The sequence below is a fragment of the Polypterus senegalus genome, chromosome 5, assembly GCF_016835505.1.
Source record: "Polypterus senegalus isolate Bchr_013 chromosome 5, ASM1683550v1, whole genome shotgun sequence".
Taxonomy (NCBI): domain Eukaryota; kingdom Metazoa; phylum Chordata; class Cladistia; order Polypteriformes; family Polypteridae; genus Polypterus; species Polypterus senegalus.
The window spans coordinates 202,491,991-202,511,406 of NC_053158.1; the positions used below are offsets into that span (position 1 = coordinate 202,491,991).

General features: G+C 41.7%; 1 protein-coding gene across 1 annotated transcript in view; it reads right to left on the minus strand.

Annotated features, from left to right (window-relative positions):
• The window catches only part of kcnq3 (potassium voltage-gated channel, KQT-like subfamily, member 3), a 269,851-nt gene that overhangs the window by 81,602 nt on the left and 168,833 nt on the right, over positions 1-19,416 (minus strand). Inside the window, exons 2-4 of the mRNA XM_039753985.1 lie at positions 15,264-15,354; positions 9,172-9,298; positions 5,448-5,620 (exon numbers count right to left, since the gene is read on the minus strand). Coding sequence (XP_039609919.1) covers positions 5,448-5,620; positions 9,172-9,298; positions 15,264-15,354 — 391 coding nt within the window. The remainder of the gene's footprint in view (positions 1-5,447; positions 5,621-9,171; positions 9,299-15,263; positions 15,355-19,416) is intronic.

The following is a 19,416-nucleotide window of genomic DNA, read 5'->3' on the forward strand; positions in this document are numbered from 1 at the left end:
GTGAGATTTGAATACACAATAGGAGGTCTGAAAATCAAAAGTTCATCCCGTGAGAAGGACATAGGAGTCATAGTGGACTCGACAATGTCAACGGGCAGACAGTGTTCAGAAGCCATTAAGAAGGCTAACAGAATGTCTTGTTATATAGCGCCTTGATGTGTTGAATTCAAGTCACAGGAGGTTCTGCTCAACCTTTATAATGCACCGGTGAGGGCTCATCTGGAGTCCTGTGTGCAGTTTTGGTCTCCAGGCTACAAAAAGGACATAACAGCACTAGAGAAGGTCCAGAGAAGAGCAACGAGGCTGATTCAGGGCTACAGGGGGTGAGTTATGAAGAAAGAGTGAGACTTTACACTTTAAGTTAAAGAAGATTAAGAGGAGATCTGACTGAAATGTTTAAAATTATGAAGTGAATCAGTCCAGTGGATCGAGATGGTGACATGAAAATGAGTTCAAGAACACAGGGACACAGTTGGAAACTTGTTAAGGGGAAATTTCAAACATTAGGAAGATTTTCTTTACACAAAGAACGACAGACACATGGAATAAGAGACTAAGTAGTGTGGTCGACAGTAAGCCGTTAGGGACTTTCAAAACTCGACTTGATGTTTTTTTGCAAGAAGAAGGTGGACAGGACTGGCAAGCTTTGTTGGACTGGATGGCCTGTTCTCGTCGAGAGTGTTGTAATGTGTATCGGCGAGCTCCCTGTTTAGCGTCACGTCAGGCGAAACAGGAACCTCTGACTCGTCAAACCACTCGTAATGTGTGTCTTAAATTATAAAGACCTTTGTTATAGAGCTAAAAAACACAATCTCTATATATAAAATCTTCATTTGGATCTTGATCTTTGTTTGTCCGCAAATGAATTAGAAGAAGAAGCACTAGATGGCAGTAGAGAGAGACAGCTAAAACATAGGCATTGCATCAAGAATCTCCTCCAGGCTTATACTACTGAAGACTGTAGTACGCCAGTCACACCTCAAAACACAGACATTCAAACTAAACAAATTGTTGTGCTTTAAATTAACTAAAGAGATCTTCATTTAGATCTTGATCTTTGTTTGTCTGTGAATTCCACGCATGTGTAGACCACCTTCCAGTTTAGTACGTTGTTGTTACTCACGGATATCAACAATGTGTCGGAATAACGAAAGGGGTGGTGGACAGTGTTACGCTGGTCAGCTCCTGAGGCCTGGTTAGAGAATGAGATTGCCGAAGATAAAAGGTACGTGTCTACGTAACATATGAATGAAAGAAAGACAGTGGGTAAAATGAATGACAATGTAACAGCACGTTCTGGAAATTATTATTGTTACGTTGTAGCCGGCGAGTGCTGCACGTCTCACAGTTGTACCGTGGCTTGCTCACATGTGGGTGAAGTGATCCCTATTTATGCTTTAAAGAGCCTGGATACCCATGTGTCCCCCTTTTATAACCATTGTTCCGTGTATATTGCCTTACTCTTTGGATTGCCACAAAGCAACCTGCGAGATTAGAGAAAGGTTGATAAAAAGATCGTGAGAGGAAACGACAGCGTCGTGAAAATGAGGCGGACTGTGAACGGACTGAATCAGAAATAGTGTGTATGGCCTCCACGTATGCCAGTATGGACCCCTGACAATGTCTGGGTATGCTCCTGATGAGACGGCGGAAGGTGTCCTGATTGATCTGCCTGCTCTCAGACCTCCATCAGGGCATCAGTGACCTCCTGGACAGTCTGTGGTGCTCCTCTGTGATGTTGGATGCACCAATACGTGACGTCAAAGAGGTTCTCAATTGGATTCTGGTCTGAGGAACGTGCAGACCAATCAATGGCATCAGTGTTTTTTGTCATCCTGGAACTGCCTACAAACTCTGTCCATATGAGGCTGGGCATTGTCCTGCCCTTGAAGAAACCCAGGGCCTACTGCACCAGTATAAGGTGTGACAATGGCTCTGAGGATTTCATCCTGGTGCCTAACAGCAGTCAGGGTACCATTGCCTAGCACATAGAGAGGTATGTGCAACCCTCCAAGGATGTGTTTCTCGTGACTCTTTCACGTCTGTCACGTGTGCTCAGTGTGAACCTGCTGTCATCTATGAAGAGAATGGGGCTCCAATAGCGGAACTGGCAACTGTGGTATTCTTTGATGACTGCCTACTGAGCTGCACAGTGATTGGCAGTGAGGACAGGTCCAAATAGAGGGCATCAGGCCTTCATGCCACCCTCATGGATTCTGCATCTGAGAGTTTGGTCAGAAACATGCATACCAGTAGCCAGCTGGAGATCATGCCTGGAGATCAGGCACATCACAAACATTTGCAGTAATAAAATGCATTGCATTTGTCATTCCAGTAGACGGCACATCAGAAACATTTGTAGTAATAAAATGAATTATATTTTAAATACAACAGATGGCGCATCTGCTTTTATGAATCCCATACAAAATGGCATATAACAGAGACATATGCATTGTGTTTATCATTCCAAACCGATGGCACATCACAAATAAAATGCATTCCAATAGATGGTTCACAGCCACAGGGTGACACAGCTAGTCCACCTTAATAAATGAACAAGTGTCTGTGTACCGTATGTATGTGCTCATCCGGCTGTTATGTCTCTGTTATTCCCACAGACATTTGTAGTAATAAAATGCATTGCATTAGTCACTCCAACAGATGGCGCATCACAAACATTAACTCATCTTTTATGAATCCCATACAAAATGGCATATAACAGAGACATATGCATTGTGTTTATCATTCCAACCGATGGCACATCACAAATAAAATGCATTCCAATAGATGGTGCACAGCCAATGTTAACGCTGAGGTCTACGTTGATTACTTAGATTTCAACCCGTAGCACAGGGTAGCACAGCTACAGACATTAGTAATAAAATGCATTGCATTAGTCACTCCAACAGATGGCGCATCACAAACATTAACTCATCTTTTATCAATCCCACACAAAATGACATATAACAGAGACATATGCATTGCATTTGTCATTCCAGTAGATGCCTTATCACAAACATTTGTAGTAATAAAATACATTGCATTGCATTGTAATTACAACAGATGGTGCATCAGCTTTTATGAATCCCATACAAAATGGCTTATGACAGAGACATATACATTGCATTTGTCATTCCAACTGATGGCACATCACAAATAAAATGCATTCCAATAGATGGTACTTGGCCAATGTTAACACTGAGGCCTACGTTGACCACTTAGATGACAACCTGTCCTAACCAGGTAGCACATCTAGTCCACCTTAATAAATGGACATGTGTGCACTCGTCCAGCTGCTATGTCTCTGTTATTCCCACAAATGGCATATCACAAACATTTGCAGTAATAAAATGCATTGCATTTGTCATTCCAGTAGACGGCACATCAGAAACATTTGTAGTAATAAAATGAATTAAATTTTAATTCCAACAGATGGTGCATCAGCTTTTATGAATCCCATACAAGATGGCATATAACAGAGACATATGCATTGTGTTTATCATTCCAACCGATGGCACATCACAAATAAAATGCATTCCAATAGATGGTGCACAGCCACAGGGTAGCACAGCTAGTCCACCTTAATAAATGAACAAGTGTCTGTGTACCGTATGTATGTGCTCATCCGGCTGTTATGTCTCTGTTATTCCCACAGACATTTGTAGTAATAAAATGCATTGCATTAGTCACTCCAACAGATGGCGCATCACAAACATTAACTCATCTTTTATCAATCCCACACAAAATGGCATATAACAGAGACATATGCATTGCATTTGTCATTCCAGTAGATGCCATATCACAAACAGTTGTAGTAATAAAATGAATTACATTTTAATTACAACAGATGGTGCATCAGCTTTTATGAATCCCATACAAAATGGCATATGACAGAGACATATACATTGCATTTGTCATTCCAACTGATGGCACATCACAAATAAAATGCATTCCAATAGATGGTACTTGGCCAATGTTAACACTAAGGTCTACGTTGATTATTTAGATTTCAACCCGTAGCACAGGGTAGCACAGCTAGTCCACCTTAATAAATGAACAAGTGTCTGTGTACCGTATGTATGTGCTCATCCGGCTGTTATGTCTCTGTTATTCCCACAGACATTTGTAGTAATGAAATGCATTGCATTTTTCACTCCAATACATGGCTCATCACAAATATTTGTAGCAACAAAAAGAATTGCATTTGTCGCTCCAACAGATGGTGCATCACAAACATTTGCAATAATGTATTTTATTTCGTCAAATGTTGTAAAGACAAATGCAATTCATTTTATTGCTATATACATTTCTAATACATTCCAATAGATGGTGCAAAGCAAACATTAACACTGATGTCTACGTTGATTATTTTGGTTTCAACCCGTCTTAGATGGGTAGCACAGCAAGTACATTTATAAACAGATAAGCAGGCAGCGAAGCAAACAGATTAACAAATAATTTACACTTTAATTACCTAAAATACACAAAGGCTTCCTGGCAATCTATGCTGTCATCTATGAAGAGAATGGGGCTCTAATGGCGGAACTGGCAATTGTGGTATTCTTTGATGACTGCCTACTGAGCTGCATAGTGATTGGCAGTGAGCACAGGTCCAAACAGAGGGCATCAGGCCTTCATGCCACCCTCATGGATTCTGCATCTGAGAGTTTGGTCAGAAACATGCATACCAGTAGCCAGCTGGAGATCATGCCTGGAATGCACACTGCCATCAGGATGTGTAAAAAAGAAATATACTGCAACCAAAATGGACAAACTGAAGTGACCTCTGTAAGGGACGCTCCACAGCCCAACCCGGCTGGGATGTGGGAAGGCAGCATCTTTAGGACAGTGCCTTACTTGAAATGCTAGATGGCAGCTCCCTGGAATTACAGTGGTGCCCCAGATTCCCACAGGGCAATATGGGACTTGGAGTTCTTTATCTCAACCCATGCTGGGTTCCATGGGTACCACCAGGGGGTGCTGTGGAGGACTTGTATGAGATGAGGTTTTTGCCTGACCCGGAAGTGCTGGCAGGCCATGTGGACGGAAGACTAGAAAGTACTTCCGGGCTGGCCAATATCAATGGAACCACCTCAAATCCAGTCAGAGAGCCAGAGTCGGAAGGTGGAGGACAAAACTTGCTGGGAGTAGTGGAGGAGAAAAAGAGACGGAGAGAATCACTTGTGTGCCTTGTTACTTGTGGCTGTGATGGTGGAAAGCACTATGAAGGGTTTTCCTCGAAATAAAACAAATCATTGTGCTTTTAATTTGTGCCTAGTGTCTGTGGCGTTGGGTTTGAGGAGCAACAGTGCCCTCTAGTGTCCACACCTCTCAGGAGTTAAATACGAAAGAATAAACTAAATGTGTCATTCACATTGTACAGAGCATTTCTCGGTCTGTTTTAAGGATTAGTGACATGCAAGTGAGAGAATAATTAGTTTAGTTACCTTGCTGTGTGCATATATGGCTGAACCTAAAAGCTTCCACGTTCCTCCCCTCCTGTCCATTCGAAGCATCCGTAAAATCTGTAGAAAACGCAGACTTCTTAAAGAGGTGGCCAATACATTCCCTTGGTTTCCTACTGCCACAACTGGCACTGAGGCGATAAGTACAAAGATATCTGCAGGAAAAAAAAACAAAGTTAATAAATTAGGTCCTTAAATTGCTGGGGGGGTAATATTAGGGTGACCAGATTTGCTCTGAAAAAAAAAAATCTAACAGCCCCTCTGTGAAAGTCGGGATTGTGGGGTATCAAGATTTTACAGTCTTGTATGCAAACACGTTTATGCTCTTCATGCACATGACAGCTCTACTGCTGTGATCTTGCAGTGTTACCCGAGGAGCCCAAAGAAAGACATGGAGACCATAGATGGCAGGCCAAACAAGCCAAGACCTTCTACTGAGATCTGTCAGCATGTGGCCACCAAATAAGAAAGCTGGGACCAGTAGTCTCCTATCTAATCACCAGGGAGCAGCATGGATTACCACTTTGTATATTGTTCATCTCCACGGTATTATTATGAGTGTTTAGAGTTAGCATATAAGCATTCTTTCTCATGACATACTAAATGCATTCATACAACCGTGTATGCATTAATATATATTTGTAAATCGGTGGCCTTCCCCTGGACAGCTCTGCCACCTAGTTATTATGATGTAATCCACCTTAATAAAAGGAAAAGTGTCAGTGTGTCCATGCATCTGTATGCCAATCCGTTTGCTAGGCCTCTGTCATTCCAACAGACGGTAAACATTTGTAGTAATAAAATGTATTGCATTAGTCACTCCAACAGATGGCGCATCACAAACATTATCTCATCTTTTATCAATCCCACACAAAATGGCATATAACAGAGACATATGCATTGCATTTGTCATTCCAGTAGATGGCATATCACAAACATTTGTAGTAATAAAATACATTGCATTGCATTGTAATTACAACAGATGGTGCATTAGCTTTTATGAATCCCATACAAAATGGCATATAACAGAGACATATGCATTGTGTTTATCATTCCAACCGATGGCACATCACAAATAAAATGCATTCCAATAGATGGTACTTGGCCAATGTTAACACTGAGGTCTACGTTGACCACTTAGATGACAACCTGTCTTAACCACTTCAGTCCGGTTTTAGAACAAATCACAGCACAGAAACGGCACTCGTTAAAGTTGTAAATGATTTGCGGGTGAATGAGGCCGTTTATCTGTTCTCGTCCTCTTAGATCTGAGTGCTGCATTTGACACCATTGATCATAATATTCTTAGAAATCGCCTTAGTCAATGGGTGGGCCTCTCTGGCAATGTCTTAAATTGGTTTGAATCCTACCTGGCAGGTAGAAAATTCTTTGTTAGTTGTGGTAATCGCAACTTGAAGACACATGATATCCGATATGGTGTTCCACAAGGCTCTATCCTGGGTCCGCTGCTCTTCTCAATCTACATGCTTCCGTCAGGTCAGATTATCTCAGGGCACAACGTGAGCTACCACAGCTATGCTGATGACACACAGCTGTACTTATCAATAGCACCTGATGACCCCGACTCTCTTGATTCACTAACAGAATGTCTGACTGGTATCTCAGAATGGATGAATAGTAACTTTCTCAAGTTAAATAAAGAGAAAACTGAAATCTTAGTGATTGGCAATAATGGATACAATGAGGTTATCAGAAATAAACTGGATACATTAGGATTAAAAGTCAAGACGGAGGTAAAAAGCTTAGGGGTAACTGGTGACTGTAATCTGAATAATCGCATATTAATCAGATCACTAGGACAGCATTTTTTCACTTAAGAAGCATAAGTAAAGTTAGACCTCTTATATCACTGAAAGATGCTGAGAAATTAGTTCACGCGTTTGTTTTCAGTCGACTAGATTACTGCAACGCACTCCTCTCAGGACCACCAAAAAAGACATAAATCGTTTGCAACGAGTGCAGAATGGAGCTGCTAGAATCCTAACTAGGAAAAGAAAATCTGAGCACATCTCTCCAGTTTTGATGTCACTACACTGGTTACCTGTGTCATTCAGGATTGACTTTAAAATTCTGCTTATGGTTTATAAAGCCTTAAATAATCTCGCCCCATCTTATATATCGGAATGTCTGACACCTTATATTCCAAATCGTAACCTCAGATCCTCAAATGAGTGTCTCCTTAGAATTCCAAGAACAAAACTTAAAAGAAGTGGTGAGGCGGGCAGGCGGCCTTCTGCTGTTATGCACCTAAAATCTGGAATAGCCTGCCAATAGGAATTCGCCAGGCTGATACAGTAGAGCACTTTAAAACACTGCTGAAAACACATTACTGTAACATGGCCTTTTTATAACTTCACTTAGTAATACTGATACTCTGTATGTTCAATTTCCTCATAATAACTATTCATGGTGGCTCTAAAATCTGTACTGACCCCTACTCTCTTTTCTGTTTCTTTTTCCGGTTTCTTTGTGGTGGTGGCCTGTGCAATGATGGACGGAGTAAAAGGCAGAAGTCCACGTAACCATCATCATCAAGTCCTTCCGTGAGAATCCTAAATCCAAAGAGGACTGTTTGATTTATGTTAGGTAGAATGCCCAGAGGGGACTGGGTGGTCTCTTGGTCTGGAATCCCTACAGATTTTATTTTTTTCTCCAGCCGTCTGGAGTTTTTTAGTTTTTTCTGTCCCCCCTGGCCATTGAACCTTACTCTTATTCGATGTTAATTAATGTTGATTTATTTTGTTTTCTTATTGTGTCTTTTATTTTTCTATTCTTTATTATGTAAAGCACTTTGAGCTACTGTTTGTATGAAAATGTGCTATAGAAATAAATGTTGTTGTTGTTGTAACCAGGTAGCACATCTAGTCCTCCTTAATAAATGGACATGTGTGCACTCGTCCAGCTGCTATGTCTCTGTTATTCCCACAAATGGCACATCACAAACATTTGCAGTAATAAAATGCATTGCATTTGTCATTCCAGTAGATGGCACATTAGAAACATTTGTAGTAATAAAATGAATTACATTTTAATTCCAACAGATGGTGCATTAGCTTTTATGAATCCCATACAAAATGGCATATAACAGAGACATATGCATTGTGTTTATCATTCCAACCGATGGCACAACACAAATAAAATGCATTCCAATAGATGGTGCACAGCCAACGTTAACGCTGAGGTCTACGTTGATTATTTAGATTTCAACCCGTAGCACAGGGTAGCACAGCTAGTCCACCTTAATAAATGAACAAGTGTCTGTGTACCGTATGTATGTGCTCATCCGGCTGTTATGTCTCTGTTATTCCCACAGACATTTGTAGTAATAAAATGCATTGCATTAGTCACTCCAATACATGGCTCATCACAAACATTTGTAGCAATAAAAAGAATTGCATTTGTCGCTCCAACAGATGGTGCATCACAAAATTTGCAATAATGTATTTTATTTCGACAAATGTTGGCGATGCATTATCTGTTGGAAAGACAAATGTAATTTGTTTTATTGCTATATACATTTCTAATACATTCCAATAGATGGTGCAAAGCAAACATTAACACTGATGTCTACGTTGATTATTTTGGTTTCAACCGGTCTTAGATGGGTAGCACAGCAAGTACATTTATAAACAGATAAGCAGGCAGCGAAGCAAACAGATTAACAAATAATTTACACTGTAATTACCTAAAATACACAAAGGCTTCCTGGCAAATTTCAGACGCCCTCTCCATCCTTTGTATCTGCAGCAGCAGCCTGCAGCCCAAATCCTCAATGCAAACTCTGCTCCAAATATGAAAATGGTGAAGGTTTCCTAGAAGAAAAGTAAATAAATAAATGTGTAGCCCAAATGTATTTTTGTAGTTCTTATTTAATTTTTGAAGGGGTGAGGGCTGTGGTCTAAGAAGGTTCTAGATGGACATAAAACAATGCACTTTACAATAGGAGAAAAAAACCTTAACAAAGTTTGGACAGACTGGACAGATGCAGCTGATTCTCCAGACCCCTTCCCTTTCTGCACACTTTATTGTGTCATAGATCTCATTTTAAATCAATACCTACAGTCCAAAGACATTCAGGTTAGGTGCATTGGCGATTCTAAAATTGCCCCTAGTGTGTGCGTGATGTGTGTTTGTGAGCCCTGCAGTGGGCTGGCACCCTGCCCAGGGTTTGTTCCTGCCTTGCGCCCTGTGTTGGCTGGGATTGGCTCCAGCAGGCCCCCGTGACCCTGTAGTTAGGATATAGCGGGTTGGATATTGACTGACTGACTGACATCTGACATTGTTGCCCATCAATCTACACTCAACAACACATAACGACAAATTGAAAAGGATTCCATAAACATTTGCAGATTGATTTAAAATCAAATACTGAAACTTCTCATTCATGTAAGTATTCCACACCTTCAATGCCATCAACACCATCCAACCTCTGCTCCTTAGGGACAAGCTGACAGAGATGGGCGTAGATTCACACCTGGTGGCATGGATTGTGGACTATCTTACAGGCAGACCTCAGTATGTGAGTCTCGGGAACTGCGAGTCTGACATTGTGGTCAGCAACACAGGAGCGCCAACTTTCTTCGGTCCTGTTCAGCCAACATACATCAGACTTCCAATACAACTCGGAGTCCTGCAAAAGTTCGCTGACGACACTGCTATGGTGGGCTGCATCAGGAGTGGGCAGGAGGAGGAGTATAGGAACCTAATCAAGGACTTACATCTGAACACCAGCAAGACCAAGGAGTTGGTGGTGGATTTTAGGAGGCCCAGGCCCCTCATGGACCCCGTGATCATCAGAGGTGACTGTGCAGAGGGTGCAGACCTATAAATACCTGGGAGTGCAGCTGGATGATAAATTGGACTGGACTGCCAATAAGATGCTGCAGATGTTCTGTCAGACGGTTGTGATGCGTGCCCTCTTCTATGCGGTGGTGTGCTGGGCAGGCAGCATAAAGAAGAGGGACACCTCACGCCTGGACATACTGGTGAAGAAGGCAGGCTCTATTGTAGGCACAGAGCTGGACAGTTTGACATTCGTGGCAGAGCGATGGGCGCTGAGCAGACTCCTGTCATCATGGAGAATCCACTGCATCCACTGAACAGGATCATCTCCGGACAGAGGAGCAGCTTCAGCGACAGACTGCTGTCACCGTCCTGCTCCACTGACAGACTGAGGAGACCCACACATGCACTCTTCAGTTCCACCCGGGGGGTAAACGTTAACATTATACACAGTTATTGTCTGTTATACCTGCATTGTTATCACTCTTTAATTTAATATTGTTCTTTATCAGTATGCTGCTGCTGGAGTATGGGAAATTCCCCTGGGGATTAATAAAGTATCTATCTATCTATCTATCTATCTATCTATCTATCTATCTATCTATCTATCTATCTATCTATCTATCTATCTTATAGTGCCTTTCATATCTATCTATCTATCTATCTATTATATAGTGCCTTTCATATCTATCTATCTATCTATTATATAGTGCCTTTCATATCTATCTATCTATCTATCTATCTATCTATCTATCTATCTATCTATCTATCTATCTATCTATCTATCTATCTATCTATTATATAGTGCCTTTAATCTATCTATCTATCTATTATATAGTGCCTTTAATCTATCTATCTATCTATCTATTTATCTATCTATTCAGACCTTTCATTATATAGTGAATGGCAGAAGCAGTAATTATAACATTGAGCCTTCTTGAGTAAATCTCTACAAGGTTTGCACACCTGAATTTGGGTAGTTTATTCCATTCTTCTCTGCAAGTCCTCCCAGGCTCCATTAGACTGTAAGACAAGGGTCTGTTAACTGCCATCTTCAGGTCTCCCCACTCATATGCTATGGCGTTTAAGTGTGGACACTGGCTGGGCCATTCAATGACACTCAGACTGCATGTTTCCGGTCATTGTTATACTAAAAGCGCTGTGGTGTGGTGGCTCTGTGGCTAAAGGATCTGGGCTGGTAACTTGGAAAGTTGTTAATTTAAACCCTGCCAGTGACACATGGCACATCAGTGACAGATGATGCATGGCCAATGTTAACGCTGAGGTTTAAATTGATTATTTAGACTTCAACCTGTCTTAGCCAGGGAGCACAAAATGAGTGCTACTCCGATGGGCCCTCGAGCAAGGCCCATAACAAGGAGTGCTGTACAGATAGTTGACTCTGTGCTCTGACCCCAAAACTCTCTGGAGAGTAGGTTAGGGCATGACAAAAATTACACATTCCTAATACAAGAAATTATATACGGTGATTAAAGGATTACAAATCACTAAAAAAAACGCTGTCATCCCAGTATGATGTTGCTAGCGGGCAGGTTTGCTTCTAGCTGCATTCATCCTTCCCCCAATTCTAAACCAGTCTCCCGGTCCTTGCCACTTCAGAAGCACCCCAATAGCATGATGATGCCACCACCATGCTTCACTAATACCAAGTAGGTGATGAGCAGCGATGGAGAGGCTGCTCAGAATTGAGGGAAGGATGAATGAAGCCAAATACAGAAAGGTCCTTCAATAAAACCTGCTCAGGAGTGCACACCAGTTCAGACTGGGGCAACAGCTCACCTTTCAGCACGACACAGACACACATGATACAGCCAGATCAACACTGGAGTGGCTTTGTGACAAGTCTCAGAGTGTCCTCGAGTGGCCAAGTCAAAGCCCATGGAACATCTGTGGATAGACCTGAAGATGGCAGTTTACAGACGCTTCCAATTTAACAGAGCTTTAAAGGATCAGCCATGAAGAATGGGATAAACTGACCAAAGAGTGGGGTGCAAAGCTTATAGAGACTTACCTAAGAAAACTCAAAGCTGTACTTTTACTCTAATATTTCTGTTGTACGATTGTATTGTATTGACGATTACTTGTGTTCTCTTCTGTGTATTGTGTTGTATTTACCCCTTTTTTTGACAGCCACTGCATCCCCAACTTACATGGAATAGGGGTCTCTCTACGAATTGCTTTTCCTGAGATTTCTGCCATTTGTTTTCCTACAAGGGTAGACAGTTTTTTCTTGTCTTCTTAGAGAGTTCAAGGCTGGGGGTTTGGGGGATTTAAGCTGTCAAAATCTACTGCGACACCCCCTGTGAGATTTTGGGCTATACAAAAATAATTGATATTGTATTGCTGTCAGAAGGGCTTCAACAATGTACCTAATTAAGGGTCTGAAAACTGATGTGAATGAGAAATTTTTAATTTTAATCTTTATTAAATTTGCAAACCTTTCTGAAGACATGTTTCCACTTTATCATGATGAGTTATTGACTGGAGTTTGATGGGCAAAAATGGAAAACTTATCTCTCTATTATAAAAAAAAAAAATCCTGTAGAGAAAAACAGTAGGGCTACGATACGTGATCTTCACATTAAGATCACGGAAGACACTTAAAAGACCCACGAGACTAGAGAGATTGGCCACCGAGCGTCTCACGGGGACTTTAAACATGAGACTTTGTGCCAAGAGACTGACCCAGGACCGTCTCGTGATGACGTAGAACATGAGATTCTTGCAAGACAGGTCATACTTAGAAATAAATAAGAGCAGGGGCAGTCAGCAACTTGAACACGCTCAGTCGTATTTTGGCTTTGAGCACACACAGATCCAGGGCTCTCAGCGCAAATAAAGCGTATAAGGACAATACGTAGACGACAAATCAAAGAAGAAAGCAGCACGGAGAAAAGAGACACAAAAACGGTGGAAAAACAAAAAAAAAAAGAATAATCTAGGTGCAAATTCAGAAAATAAGGAAAGCAATGATCAGCCTGGAACAAGTGGAATTGAAACAAAAGCAGGTCCAGTCGGGACGTTGGCGTTATACACATGCAGAGCAGGTTAGAGATTATGAAAGCAGTGGAATTCAAAAGGCTCAAAAAAAAAATACTTGGCGCGATACACATGTGGAGAAAGTTAAAGAATATGAAAGTAGGAAAATTAGAAAGTATAAAAAAAAAAGAAAGTAAAAATCGCAGGAGTGCACACAAACGGAAATTATTACTTGAAAAAGGGAAAATAATCAGCACGGACCAGGTGTTATTAGAAAAAAAAGAAGGATGAAGCGAGGTCAGAAATAAAAGACAAAGAGTAGAAAACAAAGTAAAACACCATAAACATCGCATTACTGCAAAGAAAGAGAAACTATTACTCAGAGAAATAATGAAAAGGTGAATAGAGATCGAATATATTGTCGCACACGTGCGATTAGGAGGCAGTCAAAGAGCCTAAAGGTGAGTGAACTATCGAGAGATGTGGAGTGGTCACGTCTTACTTACCTGAATCTCTTCTCTCCACAGAAACCTCCACTTCAGGGTATACAAAATGGCCGACGCAACGTCACTTCCATCCATCACCAATGACATCACTTCCGGCTCATCCTAATGACGTTGGTTCTGGTTCCTGTCTGACGTCGCTTCATGCCAACCACTTCCTGTTTTCCATAATCCTTACTGTATAAAACCTCCATTTTCATCTGAATAAATTGTCAAATGTACCTTTGCAATCAAAAACTTTTGATCTCTTGTGAGGGATTGCCGGCCGTGTATCCCGGCCAACTACCCCAAACCGCCAGATGGAGCCATCCCTGCAACATGGAAGGGCCCCGAATTCCAGCAGGGCATCATGGAACTTGGAGTTTTTCATCACAGCCTTGCTGGATACCATGGGGGCCACCGGAGGATGCTGCGGGGAGGCCCAGGGACTTATACTTTTCCTTATTCACAATCACGGAAACGGAAGGAATGATATACTTCTGGGCTGAAGAAAATGGGAAGTTTTTACCCAACCCGGAAGTGTTGGATAATCACATGGACTGAGGGCTCAGAAACACTTCCGGGTCGAGGAGTTTAAAGGACTGTGGGAGATCCCAGACAGACGAGCTGAGTTGGGAGGCAGGGTGGCTAAGTGTCTGGGAGAAGAGGATCGGTTATTGTTTATTAGGAATATTGCTATTGGAGTATTGTGAAGAGGAGGGTGCTTTGTGCACTTTATTTTTGTAATAAATAATTATTGGACTTTTTATCTGGTGTCTGTCGTGGTGTCTGAGGGTTGAATGGAGCGGGAAAGCCCTAATCTGTCACACTCAAATATACGGGGATGGTCCCCAAACCTTTATATTTGTCAAGACTTGTTTTTTCAAGGGAAAACTTCACAATATGGACAGAGGTGATATGTCAGAAGTATGTAAATATTATAAGGCTTTGAAGTTTAAGTCAAGAGAATTTCAAAAATGGAGTTTACCTCACATGCATTTATTGGTTACATTGCAAAAAAAAATGATTAACTGCCGATGATGAAGATCGTTTTGTCTGTGCTGAAATTCCAAACAGATAAACCTATCCAGAATTACGGTAAAAAGTCATTAAACACACGTCTCACGGTCCTCATTAAGAAGATTCAGCACTTTGGGACTCGAAAGATTACAAATATTGTTTTCACAGAAGTTCTGAAATAAAAGTGAAACTAACGAAGTAGCAACAATTCAAAGAAAAAAAAAATCTTATAAGTGTGTATCTGGGAAAACAAAAACAGGGGTTGGCGAGCGAAGTGAGCAGGGGGCTAAGCCCATGAGTCTATTTAAAATAAATCTACGTACAACAAAATAAAGTGTGAAGAAAGTGAAGGATTCAGAATCCACCATTGAAAAAAATGAACAGAAGCTCAGAGAGTCGGCCATTTTAACTGAAGGGTAATAGCTATGTGAGGATTTGGTGGTGTGTCTGTTTCCAGATGAGAATAACAAAGAAAACAGTCATTTTAACTTACTAGTATGAGGAGCCAGTCTGCAGAGTCCTCTTCATATTCCTTAAAGGTCGTCAAGATAGCCAGAATTAAACATCCGAGTACAATCAAAAACCTGTAAAAGAGAAATTCTGTTATAATTACGAGACTGCAGCACCTCCCGTTCTAAAACTGAATCAATTGAACAGTTAATATTTCACAAGGAAGCATCCAGGCTACTAGAAGATCATGTGGAATCGTATATAAAGACTTTAAAAATGTCATTATCCTAAATTGTATAATGTTCAAATTGAAGCAGGGCTTGAATTTCACGTGGAAAAGAGAGGGGGATGTAGCAACGCACAGTGGACAGGGGTGGGGGATGATTTTATGGCTTGGGAGTTGTCATATATGAGTGTCACCATGCACGGTCTTCGTAATACCACAGCTGGCCGACAGGGGGCACTGCCGCTAACTGTGTCGTCTTCCTTTGCCTCCACAGTACTGAGAAACCACACAGTGAGGGCAACTGACTCCGCCCCCAGTCCATAAAAGCCCTGCCTCCCAGAAGGAGGCGTCACTTGTTAACCGGGGAGCCAAGAGTAACAAGAAGCCTTGACAGGCACAGCTTTTCTGTTAAGAATGCCAGAAGGTGACATTTCTTTCTGTAGTCATGACATCGAGTGCCATTTTTTGAAGTAAACGGGGACAGCTGGGATGGCACCCCAACATTTATTGCTGTTATCAGCCATGCAGGACCACAGTGTATAAAGAATGATACAATTATCATGGGCTTCCTGCTTTATCTTAATATATTTGACTCACAGAGGTCTTCTCTCCAGTAACTGGAAAATAAACACTGCCTAAACGCAATACAAAAAAAAAAAACCTCAGATATCATCATATCATCGTCACATGGATTACTAGTTACTAAGACAATTCGGGATTTTTTTCATTCGCACCGATGCTTCTGAAACAAGTCCCATTTCATACCAGAAACCTGCGTCAGGGTTGTGACGTTTGCATTAGTGAACATGGAGAAGACCTTTGCCGGACAATACTGCTAATCGGCGAAATTCGCCAAAGCGTTTTCCGCAATGAATATGTTGTGTTTGGCGAGGAAGTTGTTCGGAGAATATATTTCTGGAAACGCATCATGCCGCAGGCTTAGACAAATATTTTCTTTTCCCCAAAACCCATGATGCCTTGCAAGGCCACAGTGACATCACGGTGTTGTGGCAGCCGGGTGCAGAACTTTCATACGTACTGTAAGGTTGCTGCCCATCTGCTTTGCCCATGCGTGATACATTAATAAAAGAGAATACTTGCAATTTCTTAATTTGAGGGGTAGATTAACTTCTTATAATGAGAATAATACAAGAATAATAATACAAGTATTGCCACCTATATACTGTATAAGTGACTAGTTGGGGCTGGGTGGTCTCGTGGCCATGGAACCCCTTGAGGTTTTTTTTTTTTTCCAGCCCTCTGGAGTTTTTTTGCTTTGTTTTTTTTCTGTCCTCTCTGGCCATCGGACCTTACTTTATTCTGTATTAATTAGTATTGCCTAATTTTATTTTTAGATTTTTTTCTTTTTTTTCTTTCTTCATCATGTAAAGCACTTTGACCTCCATCATTTATATGAAGACATGCTCTGGAAATCAATGTTGTTGATGTTGTTGTAAGGATAATAGTAATACATTTTATTACAAGGCGCCTTTCTGAGAACTCAAGGACACCGAACAAACAAACAACAAATAAATAAATAAACAGACACATTATAAACAACTTAAAACATCAGAAAAAACAGAAGATATAAAATTAAAACCAAACAAAGCCACTGTAATCACAAAGAAAAGGCCATTTTAAACAGATGTGTTTTAAGTTTACATTTAAAGTTTGAAAGTGATTTGCTGTTTCTGAGCTCAGTAGGTAATGAATTCCAGAGCTTGGGAGCAGGACGGCTGAATGGAGGTTAGACGGGCGAGAGGGACGGAGGAAGAGGATCTAAGGTTACGGGAGGGAATGGCAACATGAAGAAGGTCAGACAGATATGGAGGGGCGAAGCTATGAATGGCCTTAAATGTTAATAGCAGAATTTTAAAATCAATTCGAAACTTAAACGGGAGCCAATGAAGGTGCTGCAAGACCGGAGTAATATGGTGAACAGATGAGGTTCGAGTGATGATACGAGCTGCAGAATTCTGGACTAGATGAAGCTTATGAAGAGATTTATTAGAGAGACCAAAGGGGAGTGAATTGCAGTAGCCCAGAAGAGAAGTTACAAGACTGTGAACAAGAATGGCAGTGGTATGAGAGTGAGGGAGGGGCGGAAGCGATTAATATTACGTAGGTGGTGTGGAACACAGCCCGGACACAGACAGGCAGACAGCGATGGTTCAACCCACACATGTTTATTATACATAATTCTAATATTTTCAACAGTGCACACAACCCCAAACAACTCCCCCAAAAGTCCAGGCCTCTAGCAAATGCCTCTTTCTTCAGGCCGCCTCCAACAAGACTTGGTCCTCTCCTCACCCGACTCCAGCCCTCGAATGGAGGGAGGCGGCCCCTTTTATCATCACCTGGATGTGCTCCAGGTGCCTCCTGATAATCTTCCGGTGAAAGTACCGGCTGCACATCCAGAAGCACTCCGGGTGTCCCTGGTCTTGGCCCCGGGTGTGGCAGAAGTGCTGAGGGCCAGGGCTTCTCCTGGCGGTGACCACGGGCCCCTATAGGGTTGAGCTTCCATGCTCAGTTCTCGTGGTCTCCAAAGCCACCAGGGCGGTCACCCCCTAGTGGTCTGGAAGAGGCACAATCCCTCCTCTGTTCCTTCCGGGCATCCCGGCTGGGTGCCACCCTCATCCGCTTGCCACAATGGAAATAAGCAGACAGGGTGATGTTATTAATGTGAGATTGGAAAGATAGAGTACTGTTGAGGATGACACCCAGACTCTTAACCTGAGGTGATGGTGAAACAACGGAGTTATCAATCACAAGGGAAAGATTATCGGCTTTGGATAATGATGATGACACCCTGACTAGAGCTGCTGATTAACTGTACAGACTGCATCTCTGTTGTCAGCCATTAGCACTAAAATATAAGTAACATGATATTTACAATTGGATACTCACCCTCACCTATTCTGTTTCTCTTCTCAGTACTCAAATGTGGCACTTGGTGCCATGGCCCACCTGCCAAGTTGTTGTGCCTGCCTAAGGTAAAGTTATCCCTGATGGAGAATAACAGGAATTATGGGAAAGAGGGGTCCTTTCATCGGATTGGCTGGCCCAGCACTGTTTCAGCTGTGGAATGGCCAAATGGGGGAGGCAGCTTGATGGATGAGGTCTCCAGGACTCAAACAAATCCAAATCCTATGATCTGTATATGTTGTGGGGCATCTAGTAAATTTAGTCTTGATACAAACCTTAAATTAATTGATAACCAAAAAATAAGCTGTATAATTAGACCAAGGGATAAAACCAGACCCTCCACCAGGGGCATCTGTAATAGAAATTTACTTTAAATTAAAACAAAAAATATATCAGCAGTTCAGAAAGAACCATGCAGTTTTAAATGCTGTTTATTGAACATTCACTCTCTTGGCACTAAAGCTGTTTTGGTAAATGATATTATATTGGTAAATGGTAAATGGCCTGTATTTGATATAGCGCCTAACTAGAGTTCAAGAACCCCCCTAGGCGCTTTACAACACAACAGTCATTCACCCATTCACACACACATTCATACGCTGGTGATGATAAGCTACTATGTAGCCACAGCTGCCCTGGGGCACACTGACAGAAGTGAGGCTGCCGAACACTGGCGCCACCAATCCTTCCGACCACCACCAGCAAGTACAACATCTGATCTGTGTCTTCTCACTGAAACCTGGCTTAGTAAATGTGACACTGTTCCCCTAGCTGAGGCGTCACCAGATGGATACTCGTTCCTTCATAAGTCTAGAGATTCTGGTCGAGGAGGAGGCCTTGGAATAATTCATTGTAACAAAATGCAAATCACTTGTAAAAATTTAGGCAGCTTTACATCCGTTGAGGCATTCATTTTAAATATTAAAACAGATTCCAACACAATTATAGTGCTAGTCTACAGACCACCAGGGCCATATTCATTGTTCATGACTGAATTTAGCAACCTTCTATCTGATTTGACTATAAATTATGATCACGTAGT